This window comes from Eutrigla gurnardus (genome assembly GCF_963514095.1).
Source record: "Eutrigla gurnardus genome assembly, chromosome: 23".
Lineage (NCBI taxonomy): Eukaryota > Metazoa > Chordata > Actinopteri > Perciformes > Triglidae > Eutrigla > Eutrigla gurnardus.
Window position 1 is genome coordinate 15,238,390 of NC_139934.1, and position 16,308 is coordinate 15,254,697.

At 42.0% G+C, this 16,308-nt stretch overlaps 1 protein-coding gene across 1 annotated transcript in view; it reads right to left on the reverse strand.

Annotated features, from left to right (window-relative positions):
* dock11 (dedicator of cytokinesis 11) overlaps window positions 1-16,308 on the reverse strand; it is a 54,992-nt gene that overhangs the window by 2,039 nt on the left and 36,645 nt on the right. Inside the window, 19 exon segments of the mRNA XM_084003307.1 lie at window positions 3,839-3,977; window positions 4,113-4,213; window positions 4,725-4,915; window positions 6,128-6,338; window positions 6,482-6,628; window positions 7,767-7,880; window positions 8,465-8,587; window positions 8,896-9,002; window positions 9,674-9,731; window positions 10,148-10,363; window positions 10,546-10,659; window positions 11,131-11,313; window positions 11,990-12,063; window positions 12,066-12,126; window positions 12,386-12,501; window positions 13,574-13,719; window positions 13,954-14,001; window positions 14,236-14,302; window positions 14,557-14,677. Of these exon segments, the coding sequence (XP_083859433.1) occupies window positions 3,839-3,977; window positions 4,113-4,213; window positions 4,725-4,915; window positions 6,128-6,338; window positions 6,482-6,628; window positions 7,767-7,880; window positions 8,465-8,587; window positions 8,896-9,002; window positions 9,674-9,731; window positions 10,148-10,363; window positions 10,546-10,659; window positions 11,131-11,313; window positions 11,990-12,063; window positions 12,066-12,126; window positions 12,386-12,501; window positions 13,574-13,719; window positions 13,954-14,001; window positions 14,236-14,302; window positions 14,557-14,677 (2,337 nt within the window).

Here is a 16,308-nt window from a genome sequence, read left to right on the forward strand (position 1 = left end):
ACTTGCATTATTGCATGTTTATTTAATGGATATAGAATTTTGGTTACAAGTTACTGAATCGAATCGTGGTTTACAGAATCGAATCGAATCGTTACAAAAAAAAAAAAAAAAAAAAATCGTCCTTGAATCGAATCGCCAACTACTGTATCGTTAATCGAATCGAAGTGAAGCCAAAGATTCACACCCCTAAATGTTACCCATAATTCCTCCGAGGGGATCAATGACGTATTTCTGATTCTATTTTGCTCATCATAAAACATCAGCTGATGCTCATTTATACAGGACACGCAACACGACTGACTGATATATATGTGAATGCACATAGCAGGGCTCAAGCACAACACTATATACTTTTATTCCAGATGCATAAACGCTAAACACGTTCTAGTATTAGTATATTGGCACAGAGTGAATCCACAGTCAGAAGGACCTGCAATGTGTTTTTGTGTCTAATCGACACACTCAGCTGATGCCTTAATTCCATTCTTCATTCCCTCGGATGAACGCGACTGCAGTTTCACAGCTTCTTGACTGACCGGACTAAACCATCTTGCGTGCTGCAGCTGATAACGGGTGCCCTGCCAAAACTGTGGTGGTAAAACTCGCTCTTCCACGTTTCTGTTCCTCCTGTGTGAGGAGTAAGACAAACAGCTGTTTGGGTCACAGGGTGTACTGAAAGGACGTCCCATACCGGACTGGTCCAGTACAAATACTGGTGTTGTTACACCCCTAGGCGGGGCAGCAACACCTGTATTTGTACTCAACGCTTCAGTACAAATACATGTGTTGTCACACCCAGTGAGACAACAACATCCTGCAACTAATCCGCAGCTGATTTAAACAGATCAATTCACTCTCTCTGATTGACAACAAACATGTCGTTTCATTTCAGGACAGAATGCACGGTGGCAGAAACCCAGTTTATTTTCCAGAGATAGCAGGAGGATGTTACCAGGATGTACTTGTGACATGTGTAGACGTGCAATCGTCAACCAGGACATGTGACAGCAACGTCTCTCATTTGTTTTTTTAAAGCCATCTGTGTTGGCCACAAATGACATCTTCACGTGTGTGAGTAATCCAACAAGTTTATCGAAGGAGGATTCAACATCTGCCAAAACCGATCTCTTCCTTATCATGAGTTGATGAATGATTGGCTGCAAATTGCTGATTCATTCTCACTTGTTTATAATTAAGAGTAATTATTAACACTCTCCATTTTAGATGGCTGCTTTATTTTATGTATCTGGATTAATGTATTTTAGCAATCAACTGGAATACATGAAAGGTGCTACTGATAATGAATGGGTTTCCAAAAGGACAAAAAAAGACAAACGGAGCTTGAACACACTTCACGATCACATTACCTGATTTTCCTTAAAGCTAAAGGCCAGCACATTGGGGAGAAAGAGGCACAGCAGTTAGTTGGGTCAAATCAGAGCAGCTTATGGTAACACAACACTGCTGCAATACAGCCATGACACATTCTACTGATGGGAATAGAATGAAGAACACATCGTTGATGAGAAAGAGTGAAGAATTTCCTCTCTGTGAAATGACTGCAACGTTGTATTACAGTACACACAGAGAAGTTCCCCCTTGGATGAATCAGCTTAAATCCACCAACTCATTATGACTCTCTCCAAGTCTGAGCATGACCAATATTACACACTGGGAATCAAAAAGAATACACTTTTTTTCTACTTCTTACAGCCACATCTAGATTAACTGCTGAACGTCACTGAAAACTTCCAGCAACATTAGACCAACGTTTAATGACATCAGGCCTACATTTATAACGTGTAACCGGCAGGATTAATGGCTTCGTCTGTGCCAGTAATGTTGTAAAGTTCACCACCCCACTCTGATCGTTTGCACTGGAAGCTATTAAAGAAAAACCACAACAACGTCAACTTTGCTGTTGCTCAAGGAAAGGTATGTGTACAATTAATAAAACCCCCAGAAAAAGGATTTAAGAAACAGATTTACTTTGTGTGTGCAGTTGGGAATAGAGAAAACATGGACATCAGAATTCAAAAAGTGAATGGTGATTCGTACAGTTGGATTCGTCTCAGTTTCCAGTGTTTGCATGGATGATAATCTCATTTACATACGTTTTACATGGAGCTTGGCCGACTGTAATGCAGTAATACGTTTCGGCTTTGCTGACTGTCTCTATAGTAACTGTTATGGGAATTTTGGATGTTTGTAATTTATAATCAGAATCTTTGTCAGGTCAGACGTTGATCCGCATCTCCTCTTTTGCACTGTCATCTTATGACTGAAATGATCGTCTGTTTGTGCGTAGTTAGGTGATATGAGCAGGAGATAACGTCAGAGGACATGACATCTGTGTTCTGTACATCTTGTTTTTGTAAGACAGGACATGACCCGTCTTTTGTCTACGTATGATTCCTCCTCCTTAAAAGGGTCCTTCCTGCGGTCTCTGAGCCTTTTGCGTGAGAAGACAGGGGCGAACATTATTTTCCTCTGCAGACCAAAATACTTTGTCGAATAAACCTCGGAGAAAAAGCTGATCCTGGTTGTTGATCTTTATTGGGCAGATTCATTTTTCCATAACATAACTTTACATATCATCTTAAAGGTGCTAACTTTTACATTTGGAGCATTAATGTAGCAGTAACAACTATTTGCAATATAGGGGAGTAATGTGTACCTGAGCAAAGAATGAGGTCACTCTCCCTCTGTGTGTGTTGTTATCCGAGCTTCTCTGTGCTTTGTTTATGTAGCCGTTCTGCGCTCACATGGCGGTTACCACTGACATCACCGTTTATTTTAATATTTAGCATATCTAAATGGTCGCTCCACCCAGATTCCCAAAAACATATTTTGTCACTTAGCGCTTGTATAATCCAGCCATGCCGATGGCTCTGCTTGTATTTTGAGTTTGAGATAAAGAGACTTTGAGATATATAAGTAGCTCCAATGATGGTTTTATGGTGGTCTGGGGATTATCCAGAGTAACATTCATGTTGCTGTTGAATGTCATTTAGTCATCCTGGGAGCACCAGAAATGAACCGTTATCAACCCAAGGTGAAGACCACAGACTGGACGGGTGGATCGGACTAACACAAATGGAAGAGCAGCAACTTTACTGGATCTGGATCCATCTGGATTCTGGTGTTAATATATTAACGTTAGTTTCATAATTCATGGACAACTTTACAGCTAAGTGCTACTAAGTAAGTCATCTTAGTAGCTAACTGCATTGGTAGCGACGGAGGAGAGGCCGTGGTAGCAACCTGTCAATCACCAGGTAGCTCCGCCCCTAAAGCATCCCCTGCTTTCTGGTCTGCTGGACTCTAAATGGACTATAATTTACTAAATGAACATCATGCTGGATTGAAGGAGACTTGAAACTAGAGATTGAGACCATAAACTCATGTTTACAATGTTAACTGAGATAATACATCAAGAGAGAAGTAGGACCATTTTCTCATAGACTTCTATACAATCTGACTTCTTTTTGCAAGCAGAAAACTCGGACACAGATGTTGGACACATAAAACCAAAACTATCTGCAGGGCAAGATACATTTTAATGTTGCCATGTTGTTTCTGCTGAGTCAGTATGTCTTGGTTTTATTAACTAGAATTTTAATAGTATGGTTTAATGAAATGTGACATGATTAAAAGAGATATAACGACTGAACAGTCAAGTATAGCAACTATTAGGCCCCTAACCATAGGGGGCCCGTGTTTGATTTGCAGGCCACTGCAGCAGCCTCTCACCAACTGCATATCAAAGCGGAATGAAACATCTGTGTAGCAGGGGTGTAATGGCCCACGAAAGTTCCCAGAAAAGTTACAAAATTACCTGCTCGTGGATGATGTCAGATAGCTCCTTCACCATGTCTTTGAAGTTGGACTTCAGGCCCTCATGGTACTCAAACTGGTCCTCTTTGATAAGACGCTCATTTATATCCAGAGCTATACTGCAAGCCTGAACAAAACGCCTGGGAGTAGCAAAAGTAAAATGACAACCTTTAGAAGAATGTTTCATCAGAAATTAGAGAAAAGGGAACAACAAGGAAAATCCACAGAATAAAGTACAATGACAATAGTCCTGTTTTTATGACAAACAAATATACCTGAAGACGTCCTTCAGTTCTTTTACTTTCTTATTGCCGGACTGGTTGGATTTACTGTCATCCAAGAATGCTCTGGCATAAGCCATCGGACCTGCATTCACCTGCAACAAAACATGCCTGGAGGTTTTAAGCATTCCTGTAAAGTGATCCATGAAACAGCAGATTAAATCAGCACGCACTATTTGTGCAATGTGTTCCCCTGGTTCTCATGCTTCTAAATGTGTTTCTTTCCAATGCCTTTGATGGTTAATGTAAAGCACTTTGGATTACCTTGCCTTACGAACCCCAGCCAAGTAGTAATAACATAACAGAAGCCCCGAGAAACAAAAAGAAAACCTGGTGATCCTTTTTCTAAGTCTGATCTCAACTGTTTTCACTCCTGTGTTGATGACATAAGAACAGTTTCCCAGGATATTTTCTTACATGTTTTGCAAGACAGGTTGAGAAAAAGGTTGTTTTTTCTATTTATTGTATATTATTTGTTTGATTTTCACCTGTTCTGAAGTCAGCGGGGAGATTTAGATCAAACTCATGGATCACCAACATTTTTCAGGGCTTCAGTATTCTGGATTTGTCATGGTGACATTGTATTTGCTTCGCGGTGTCTCTTACCTGCACAGAGACGCAGCCCTGCAGTTTGAGCTGCAGCTGGATCATGTCCACCTCCTGGCTGGAGCAGAGTTTGGTCAGCTCCGCTGTCCGTGCCTTCATCTCATCTATGGCCACCTCCACCGGCTTGAGCTCCACCTGCTTCTCCCCCAGCACCTCCACGCGCTTCTTCACGTACGGGAAGGTATTGGCAGCTGGGAGTAAATAGAGATGGAAAAGAAAAAAATGGTTGTCAGTCATATGAATATGAGAAGTAATTCGTTTTCCATGGCACGCAATGGCTGGAGGGGAATATGAGATAAGCCAGGGAGACTTGAATAGGGTGTTTACTGTACAGCCGTCCCATGCTTCATTTCCAACTGTTTTCAAGTCAAGTTGAAACAGCTCAAATGTGTCACGCTTCAGGACCAGGATGGATTTACGAGGGAAACAGGATAAGCAGGCGGGACAACATTTTGAGGAATATATCTGTCTGGACCGTCTCTTGCTCTGTGCCTTTAAGAGCTGCAGATTGACTGATTGGTGGATGGATGGATGTCATGATGATATTTTTTGAAAGTGGTTGGCACTCGCTGATGTAAGCATGTGGAGTATTTTGTTTTCCAGGAAGAAAAAGATATTGGATTTGGTTATTATTTGGGGGCATAGGTTATTAAATAGGTGCACTGCATGACTGGGGATGTGACCTAAAGGCACTTTTCATTTCAGCTCAACTTTAATGTTAAAAAAGACAATGAAAAAATTACGACGGCGTATTAGGGCCACTGTCGAAAGAGAGAAAAAAAAAAAAACGGAGCCGAGAGAGGTGGGCAATATTCTGAGATTAAAATTCACAAATTTGCTAGTTTTAAAGTGGCAAATTTGCGACTTTAAAACTAGCAAATTTGCGAGTTTTAAAGTGGCAAAGTGGCAAATTGCTAGTTGCTAGTTTATTACGATGCTAACAACCGGCATTTATGCTAGCTAACTTCGTAGTTAGCTAGCGTCACACGTTGGGATGAATTAATTAGAAAGATAAAAGCGACATTCATGGGAAGTTAGCTAGCATAAATGCCGGTTGTTAGCATCGTAATAAACTAGCAAATTTGCCACTTTAAAACTCGCAAATTTGCTAGTTTTAGGGGTTTGTGACTTTTAATCTCAGACAGTGGCCCTAATACGCCGTCGTAAAAAATGAATAAAATAACGGATAAATATAAAAAAAGCACACACATGTGCTCCGTGAGAAAAGATTCCACTTTTGGTACAAAACATTGATGATGACTTCAAATGGGTGAGATGAGGATCTGAGGGTTTTGCTTCGTCGTCTCTCTGAGATGTGATGCAATATCAATATGCTGTCGTCTGTGATATGAGATACCGTGTGCCTGATTCATGATGTTGGTGAATGAGTGTGTTCCACGTACTTGTGAGCACGCTCCTCCTCTTGCACTGCTCCTCCACCCCGCCGTGTTTTTTGCCAGACAGCGTGTAAGGCGTCTCGAACACAAAGCGGTTGATGTTGTGGCACTTCTCAAAGTCCGTCTTCTTCTCTGGCGCCTCCTTCTCCTCAAAGTACGACTTGACAAACGTCACCTGGATGTAGGCGAACTTGGTGTCCAGGTCTTTGGGATTCACCTGTGGGAAAGCAACCATCTTTAATCCAATTTAATTGCAAAAGGACTAGATAGTCAGATCATGGAACTGTATGGGTCTGCACTTAATAATAAGGCAAACGTCATTCACACCTAGACTCTTCTGCCTCCATTTATCTACTGCACCTTGTTTGAGTCCTGAATAATCTTGACGTTTTCTGGCCCAAACTTCTCCCCGTAGAGTGTCAGTAGCCGCTGGGAGATTTCAGACAGACCCGTGAGTTTGGGCTCTTTGTAAATGTACTCCTTCCCGTCCTCCTCCTCGAAGTAGCCCTGCACGAGATATACATTTTCACTGAATAACAGTCCATCTGGAGCCACATGCATCCAAACAATGCATTCACTTCAGTAATGAGTCTTAGAAGTTTATGATATTTTGTTGATTTGTTTTTTTTCCCAAAACAAATCAACTCTAAGTGCCAACACCATTATATGATGATGTTTTTTGCTCTCTGCACAAGATGCAACACATCCACCACACTTTGCATAAATGGCATAACACAAGTGCATGCCACATTTCCTGAAAAGTAAGATCTAATGTATTGCAGCCACTATATTGAACCTGCTTGTTGCTGTGCAATCACACATGTGGAAATGTGACCTGTGGTGAATAGAGTTACTGTGTTGCACACAGTTGCATTTACAAAATTGTTTTCAATCATTTCACCCCCAGATTTTCAACATGTGAAATATTTCGATAATATATCCAACATCGGGATGATGTTTGATTCATGCCGACACGATCCAAACAAATAGAATAAAACCATCGCAGGGCCGTTAGTGAAATGTCTTTATCCATCTATGTCCATCTTAAATTGTTTTTTTTTTAGTTGAGATATAATGTGATGTAATTCACCACCACTGTAACTGTCCTAGAGACAAGTGAAGGTATATATAATTTGTGTCTTTGGTTGTTAATAACTGTTTGGGTTCATTGTAATAATTATTGTAAATAAATGTTCGAAACATAATTAATGTAGGGAAAATGTTTAAAAAAAGTTCATACTAATCATGTGACGTAGTAGGTCACGGGACCCGACCTTTAACACAGGAAGTGTATATCGCGGGTCAGAGGCAATGGGCTGAGTACGATACAGCTACGATTCTGTACATGGTCCTAGAGGCGCACACGCTAATTGGTTTCATTTTGTAAGATTAAGCACATTTCTGTGTATTTAAGCGTGTTGTTAAAATATTGTTTGTCGTCTCTTGTAGTTTTCACAGTGTCAGACGGTGTAGGAGGAGAGAAATGAAGACAGTGACATCAGTATGAAGCGTGGCCATTATTCCTTTGGACCGGTGCAGTTATAACCACACCTTTCTGAGTTACATCTACCCAACGCTTTAGCATGCAGCACAGCGTTGTGTGCTGGTTCCTGCCCTTGCCCTTGTAGCTGCTTGTCGCCCTCACCTGTCCGTAAAAAGCCACCCTGAAGTACGTCCCGAGCAGCCTGCGGCCTGATTGTATCACCTCCATGATCTTGTTGTAGGCTCGGTGCAGCGTGTCGTATAGTCGGCTTAGTTTCTGGGAAAAAAGAAGACAGAAGTGCATCAGAGCTGGGTCTATTTTCTGATTGGGTGTTGACTCGGTCAATAAACACAATCATTAAAGTATCTTTTATATGATCTAATTAGATAATGATATGCCTATAAGCTCTATGATGGATTGATGACCTCATTTCCCATCCAGACTCAAGGCACCTGTGACGCTGCCCTTCCCCCACCCTGATGTTGTTGTTGTTTTCCAGATCAGCATTAGGGAGGGAGAGCCATTAAAAGCACTTAAGAACAAACAAGTTGCACGATCAAAGAGTCAGTCACATTCAATGTACTGAATGTACTTTACTTCTAAGTGTCTGCTAGTGTGTGGCTTCAGTGTGACTGCAGGTCAACCAGTCTAAGAAGCCCAGGAGTTAAATGATGAGTGGAACATGAGCAGGGTAAACTTTACACACAAGGATTTATATCACGAAGATGTTTCTACAAAGCAAAGACCTTACATAGGTGTGATAACATCATGAGCATGACGACATGGATGAGTCACAGTGGCTGCTTGTTTACGATATGAAGATACGGTATTTGAGCTGGAGAGGGATGTCGCTGCCGTACCTCATACTCGTGACGCTTCTCATAGATGGGGATAATGAGCTTGGCGATGTGGGTGATGAGCTCATAGCGCTCAGCTTTCCACAGTGCCTCCACGCAGACCTCGAGGTGTTCCACCAGGACTTCCTAAACAGGTAGAAACGGATCTCTTTTCATCCACATGCACAGTATCGGGTCATCAGATGGACAAATAGAATATAAATGTGTTAAGATTTAAACTTTGGTGAAATGTTACAACTTTCAAGACTACAGATGTATTTTTGATCACTACGAAATAGAAGTACGAAATTGTTGCTGTAGTTTGGATGAAATGTTTAAATCAGGTGCAATCATGCCGGTTGCCGTTTGTGAGTCAATCTGAATTGACTAACTAATGTCAAAATCACTTCACAATGTCTTTTGTATGTAAGCCAGTCTCGTGCAGAAGGCCACACCTCGGTGTAATAGACGTCTTGCATTCCGGTGTCTTCTCTCATGGCAGCTTCCTCTTCTATATTCAAGGTAATCTTCTTAAAAGCTGCGAGGCCGGTGGGGAACAACTCTAATAAACAGTAAAGACAGAGCAAAAAAAAACAGATTCACATCGATATCCAAAAGAAAATGATCTACAGATACTGTGTTTATTGTATGTTAGATCTGTGGTAGCAACGGATTCTTCGTCACAACAATGATAACAACTGCGTCTGAAAGCTATGGAAATCCAGATGAGATCTAACAAAAGCAGCAGTGCTGCCAACTGTAGCTCCCTGAAAATGAATGATCTTTGTCTGCTGACATTCCACGAAGACAAACACGAGTTGTGTTTTGAGGAGTATTTCCCCGAAGGTTTTGCATCAGATGACAATCGCCATGAGGAAGGGCTGCATCGTGTCCCTGTCCGGTCGAGTGTTTGCATGCTGTATCTAACAATCAGAGAACAAACTAGCATGGCCTCTATCGCCAGTGGAGGAGAATCTTCCTGCTGGACCACAACGGCCTATAAAGAGAGTGCATACATGCTGGTGACTGTCTTTGTCATGCCATCATAGTGTCGGTAAAAGGGAGAGTTCACCCCAAAATCAAAAAGAGGTGGCGGTTAGACATGATTTCTCTGCAAATTCTTATTTTACTTGGATTGTTCAACTAACAGGGCCTTTTATTAATACTGCACACACAGCTTAGTGTTCCATTACGGTATAAGTGTATGCACTGTAGATGTGTGGATGGCCTTACTTTTCCTGTGGAGGTATTCTGCTACCAGTGCAGCCACATGGACGTAGCACATGGCCGCCTGTGGAGACACAAACAAAGAAAACCCAGTTCAGTGAATATTTCTGTCTGAGTGGAAACAGGCCGCTCTATGCAAAACTGAAAGGGAACGCTGAGACAACAGCCAATGTTTATATCTTAGTGGGCAGAAATAAACTTTTTATTGCAGCTTCACCAAAATAAAATGATAGAACTTGACCAGCCCTTTTGTTAAACGTTTGATATGGTTAAAACAATGCAAACGTAAGACAAAACATCAGTATGACAGTGTGCATGTCACCAAAGTAAAAATGTTTAACCATCACGTCAGGTCTAACCGCCAGGCGACCCCCGTCCTGTTGGCACACATTATTTACATAGTTATCTGTACACAAAAAAAGAGGAAGGCACGTGAACAAACGAACACAAAGCAAACGTTCAGAGTCTTGCTGCTGATACCTCAGAGAGATCTCCGTTCTTGAGGTGTGCCCGGGCCATGCTGTCCAGCCAGGTCCGTCGTAGTTCGGGGGTGCTGGCGTAGGACCGGGCCAGGCTGTACTGGAGGTCCAGCAGCATCTCCGGGTCTTTCTCATGCTCCCTCATCTGGGCTGTGGCCATCAGCACTGTGCGGATCCGCTTGGTTAGACCCTTCACCTCGGAGGGGAACGCCGTGGACTGCATCACGCAGAGAGGAGTTAACACACACGCCGACTTGTGAAAACATGAATCTATGATTCCAGGCTATCATGTTGCTGTCAGGCCATTTTCATCTTTTTGATGCTTTCTCAGTGAAAACATCCTGGAGCCAGAGCTGGGATTGGGCAGACTTTCGGGTTTTCCCGACACCTCTACTGTACCTTCATTGCCTTGTCGCTGTTTGCAAAGTTGTTGATGATGGAGAGAGACTCCTGGAAGCGTGAACTGCCGGTCAGCGCCACGTCGGAGATCAGCTGGCTTACAGCGATGATGATCTGGACGAAGTAAAAGCAAGAAAGACAGAGGGGAGCAGAACCGGGAGTAAAGAAATGGAGCGGATGATGATGGGAAATGAAAGGAAAGATAAACACAGATCCACATGCTTCATGTATTAACAGAGTCCAGAGAGAACTAATGGAAAGCTGGACAGCCTTCTGCTACTGTGTTAGCAGACAAGCTGCAAACTCAGCAGGCAGTATGTGTTAAATCTGTTTAAACAACTTCTAAGATTCTCCACCGCCTTATGAAAGCATCTGAAGGCCTCGCAGGAGTGTGTGTGGACAAAAGGACGACGATAACGGGTGAATATTCGCATTAGAGATCATGAAAGACTTTGTTACAGACCACCAAGTGTGTTAAATGTTGACAGTAGGACTATTGTTCACACATTATTTCACATGTAAGAACAGAGGCCTTTTAGAGGACGACATGTTTCTTCCTCTACTTCAAAAACCAACACCCTTTACCTGCAGGTGCGTGCGTAGGAAGGTCTTCCTCTTGGTGTACTCATAGTTGTTTCTCATCAGCAGGTAGAGCAGGGCCGACACCTCGGCCCTCAGAGATGCCAGCTTGGAGACGCAGCACTTGAGCACCTCGCAGCACAGGGCCTCACACAGCGTCACACGGCCCTTAAACAGCACCGACGGGAACTGACGGGACAACGTGTTAGTGTGTTAAAGGGCCGGAACGGGATTAGAAAAATACTGTCAGTACGTAGGGAGGGCAGCAGGGAAGTGGCAGTGAGACATTAGAGGGAACAAGAAAACAACCTGAAAAGTCTGTGATATTTCAGTTTGAAATTTGAATGGTAAGCATAGAACAAAAGCACTATAGAAACAGGTGACAAAGAAAAAAAGATAGATCATATATATATACTTCAGATGAGATAATAAATATGTCTTTGGGGTCTAGATAGTATGTTATTTGTTGTTTTACGTAATTTGTTGAAAAAAAACAAACAGAATATTGTAGTGTAGTACAACTTGGAAGCATAATACTTTAGAAATATTTAACATGTGTGACTCTATAGAAGCCAGTCACAAGTCAGAGTTGGAGTCATGTTAGAGGTTTCTTTTACTCCATAACTGAAAGTGAAGTGAAGAAGTAAACGTGCAGCAATACAGAAAAACACAGGAAATAAATATTTATTCTATGCCTTGAATTTTTGTCACTGATAAATGAGCAGTGCGGTACAGTTTGCTCGTTATAAATAGTACAGAGGCAGAGTGACTGTGGGACTCCTATGACACACAGGATGTACAAGTGTTTGTTTACTAGGCGTGGAAAATATGTGTCCAAAACAACAAAAAGCCTCCGGCGACGAACCTTGTTAATGAAAGCCCTGAGTGCGGCGAAGACGTGTCTGAGGGCAGCTTCTGATTGGCCGACTTTTAGGAAGTCAAGTAGACGTCAAACACTTTCTTCATCAGGGGGTTGTGACCGTCGCTGTCCAGCAGCTGGGTCTGAGAGACACACACACACACACACACACACACGGGAGGACACAGCATTTATTTTTTATTAGTCCCTGGAGACACTACATATTTAGCCCCAACCCAAAAATAAAGTACAAGTATACACATACACACATGAACAAGCACACAACGATATTTTCATGTATTAATAACTTTTATTGACTCAACTGTGACTATATCTTCAAACAAGGGTGCGGATCTTTACTGAAGCGTGTGTGTGTGTGTGTGTGTGTGTGTACACACTGACCTTGAAACACTGTGTAAAAAGAGAGAGGACATCCAGGACACTCAGGCACACCTCAGTGGAGATGTTACCCTCCAGCAGAGCCTGGTGGTGGATCTCTGCTTCTGAAGGCCCTGTTCCTGAACACACACACACACACACACACACACACACACACACACACACACACACACACACACACACACACACACACACACACACACACACACACACACACACACACACACACACACAATAACTGGTTTAACATGCTGGTTAAAGGGAACAAAACATGACTGAGGATCAGCACAATTCAACTGTTTTGCCTGCTGTTATTTACACGGAGCCTGTCAGGGACATTCACGACTTGTTGAGTGCAGCAAGGGAAACAAATGGACATGCAATCATGCAATCTAGAGGGGACACATAGGTAAAACTGGCCAACATGCAGTAGATCCTGCCCATTATCCATGACAGTAAGCTCACAGAGGCCTTTGAGCTTTACAAAATGTTGTCAGTGGCATTTATTAGGCGTAGGATGAATCTAGAAAAGTCTGAGGCTCCATTGGCTGTGAGTCTTACAAGGAGCAAGGTCAGGAACTTCCTATTGGCTTGTTTCCATCAAGGTGCAAACCTGGAGGTGAGTTTGTTCTGGCTTTGTCAGCTCACTGGGTGTGTCTCTAACAATGTCTGCTCGATTATCTCCAGAACTGACATTAACTTTTAATTAAAAAGGCGTGTGGTCATCTTCCTTCAGCCTCTCCAAATCAATCTGTGCAAACTTTCATGTTCAAACAAGGCTTTCTTCCAAGTTGAAGCCAACACTGAGATTGTGTTTGGTCTGGGGCAAAGTACTGGATTGGAAACTATTGTTCTGCCAAAAGGCTGCCGTTTTCCTAAGTGCCTTTGGACTGTATGTTTGCTCAATGAACGTATGACTAAGTTGATACAAAAGGTACCGTCTACTGTAAATAATGCACTGACTATGGATAAGGACATCAAACAACCCTACTTCAATAAAATCCAAATGATCCCTTTAATGTTTAATTGTGAATTATATCCCGCTTATAATTATAGTGTATAATCACCTACAATTAAATTTAATTAAAGAATTAATGAACCCTTCTAGACAATCAGTTGCTTTCTTATAAGCAAACAAGACAGTGACATGACAGTTCACATCAGAATTTGCATACTGGTGTTTGTGGTTACCTATATTGAGAGTGAGGGAGGCTTCCATGGTGTTGAACTGGTGTAACTTAGTCTGCATGAGGCTGGCTCGGTTGCAGCGCATCGCCGGCATCGTCTGAGACTTCCTGTCTGAGGAGAACAACTTCGTCGCACATATCTCCTGACTCCTGTATGGATGGAGGGAGGGAGGGAGTGAGATTATATGAGTGATAGTCATAAAGAAAAGAGAGGGAGACACAGAAAGGAAATGAAACCCTGCAGATATCTAACCTATTATATGAAATCCAATTACCAAACGCATCGCTCATCAGAAACAATAGGTGATGTCATTTTGAACCAAACAAACCGCACCAACAGTTTATGAAATCTATCTCTCTTTATGAATCATAGGTAAGCCTTACCGCCCGATGTTCCTTTTCCCAATGTAACGGAGTTGAACCAGACAGATCCTGCAGGGAGAGTACAAATAACAGAAAATATCAGCAGGAGAATGGGGATGTCCTGCTGAATTGACTCTAAATTCCTTCAACACTTATTCTGAACTCAGTTACTTTGTTTTCTTTTGCCACACATTAATTTGTTACAGATACCTCAGTTTATTTTTCTTATTTTCCAAGAGTGCAACATAAGACTTATTAAACATGGAAAAACACACGTTTTTACTGCATCACACCACTACTCACTCTAGCAAACTGAGGAAGTTCATGATGTCCTGAGGGCCAACTTTGTTCCAGTAGGCGATGAGAGTGTCTATTGGGCATAAAGTGAAACTTTACAATGCATGCTTCTGTTTTATCATGAACATGAATCAATGTGCATTCAATTGAATAAATAGTTTCTATTGATGTTGGAGGACACATGTTGGTACATCAACTAAAGATCCTAGATGGGAGACGTCTGGCTGTGTAGAGTCTATCCAAAAATAGCAGAGTCGTTAAGTCGTGCAGGCAGTACGTGGTCAATGAAAGCCTGACTGTGCCGTGTGGTTGTAGATCATCACTGACCCTCTGACAAGGTCTTGACGATGTGCAGGAAGGAGAGCAGGAGGCCCTTGATCTCATATGGTCCCAGTCTGCCGATGGGAGGCATGGGGCTGCTGCTCATCGTGGAGCCACGTCTCTGCAGCTGGAACAACACATAGACGTCCAATGGTGAATTATTCACGTTCAGCCAAACAAAATTAGTCTTTTGTATTTGTACAATATCACATTTTCTGTCCAACAATAGAATAGACAAAAGCATGCGATGCTTTTCTGATTTATGACTACTTGGCTACTACTTAGAAAGGATGATAAACATAGTTTCATTAAAAAAAGAAAAAAAGCTTGGGTAACAGCTGGACACTAAAGTAAACTACATGTTAATCAAGCAGGAGTTAAGAGTTCATTTGTGGGGAACTATTATCAGTCACATACACATTAAGTGCACTACTAGTCACAATATAAGATGGAGGCCTATGTGAGATCGACTGAATTAACGTACAGAAGAAACAGTGCAATAGTGTGTCTCACTGAGGTGTTTTCAATAGTTATTGGAGCTCTATGGCACAGATATCAGACGACGCAGAAAACGCTTGATCGTCGGATCATTTTGTTCAGGGTTTGGGTCTGCACATGGATAGATATAGATGTATCCATAGATATGGACGTATCCATGCCTGTGTAAATATTTCTCTAGATTCTTTGTCCACACTAGGGCTGTGTGTTGGTGAGAACCTGGAACCAGATGCGTATCATGATGCAGGGATAATACACTCACCGGACACTTGATTAGGTTCACCCTTTCAACAGCTCGTTAACACAAATACCCAATCAGCCAATCACATGGCAGCAACTCAATGCATTTAGACAAGCAGACATGGTCACGACGATCTGCTGAAGTTCAAACCGAGCATCAGAAGGGGAGTTAAGTGACTTTGACATGGTTGTCTGAGTATTCCAGCAACTGCTGATCTATTGGGATTTTCACGCTCGGCAGCTTCCAAGGTTTACAGAGAACGGTCCAAAAAGAGACACTCTACAGCAAGCAGTAGTTATTTGGGTGAAAAGGCTTTGTTTGTATGTCCTGACTGGTTGGAGCTGATAGAAAAGTTAGCAGATGGGCTCCAGCAGCAGAGGACCACACACATCAGCTAAGAGCAGGAAACTGAGGTTACTCTCCACACGGGCTCACCAACACCGGCAAATAAAGACGGGAAAACACTGCCTGGTCTGATGCTGCCACATTCAGATGGTGGGGTCATAAACAACAAAAAGGGGGTCAGGGTGTACCTGATAAAGATGCAGGTGAGTGTATAATAAAATGTTTTGCAAAACTGCAAGCAAGGCAATGGCAATGTATTGAGATTTTCTATTTATCTAATGACACACTGCTTTATGGATGAAAAAAATCTCTCTTTCATTTGCATTTTAAGAAATAGCATAGTTACAGAGCACATGAAAGATAATCAAATAATAATCAACCAATCAGAGGGGGAAAATCATTCAATTGCATCAATATCAATTTGTACTATGAGCATAACATCTACAATGAACATTAGTTAAATTAGTGCTATATTTTAGATCAAAATTAGGAAGTAGAAATAAAATGATGTTGTATCAACTCAATCTGGAGTTTGCAAGCAGAGAAGTGAGGACATCTGCAGTTTACATAACGGGTAAAGTTTAGGGAAGCTGTGGCCAAGAAGTGACGTGAAGTTTCATCAGTGAACGCTTTAACCATCAGACAGGTGTGTTTCAAAATGTCCAGCTACGTAT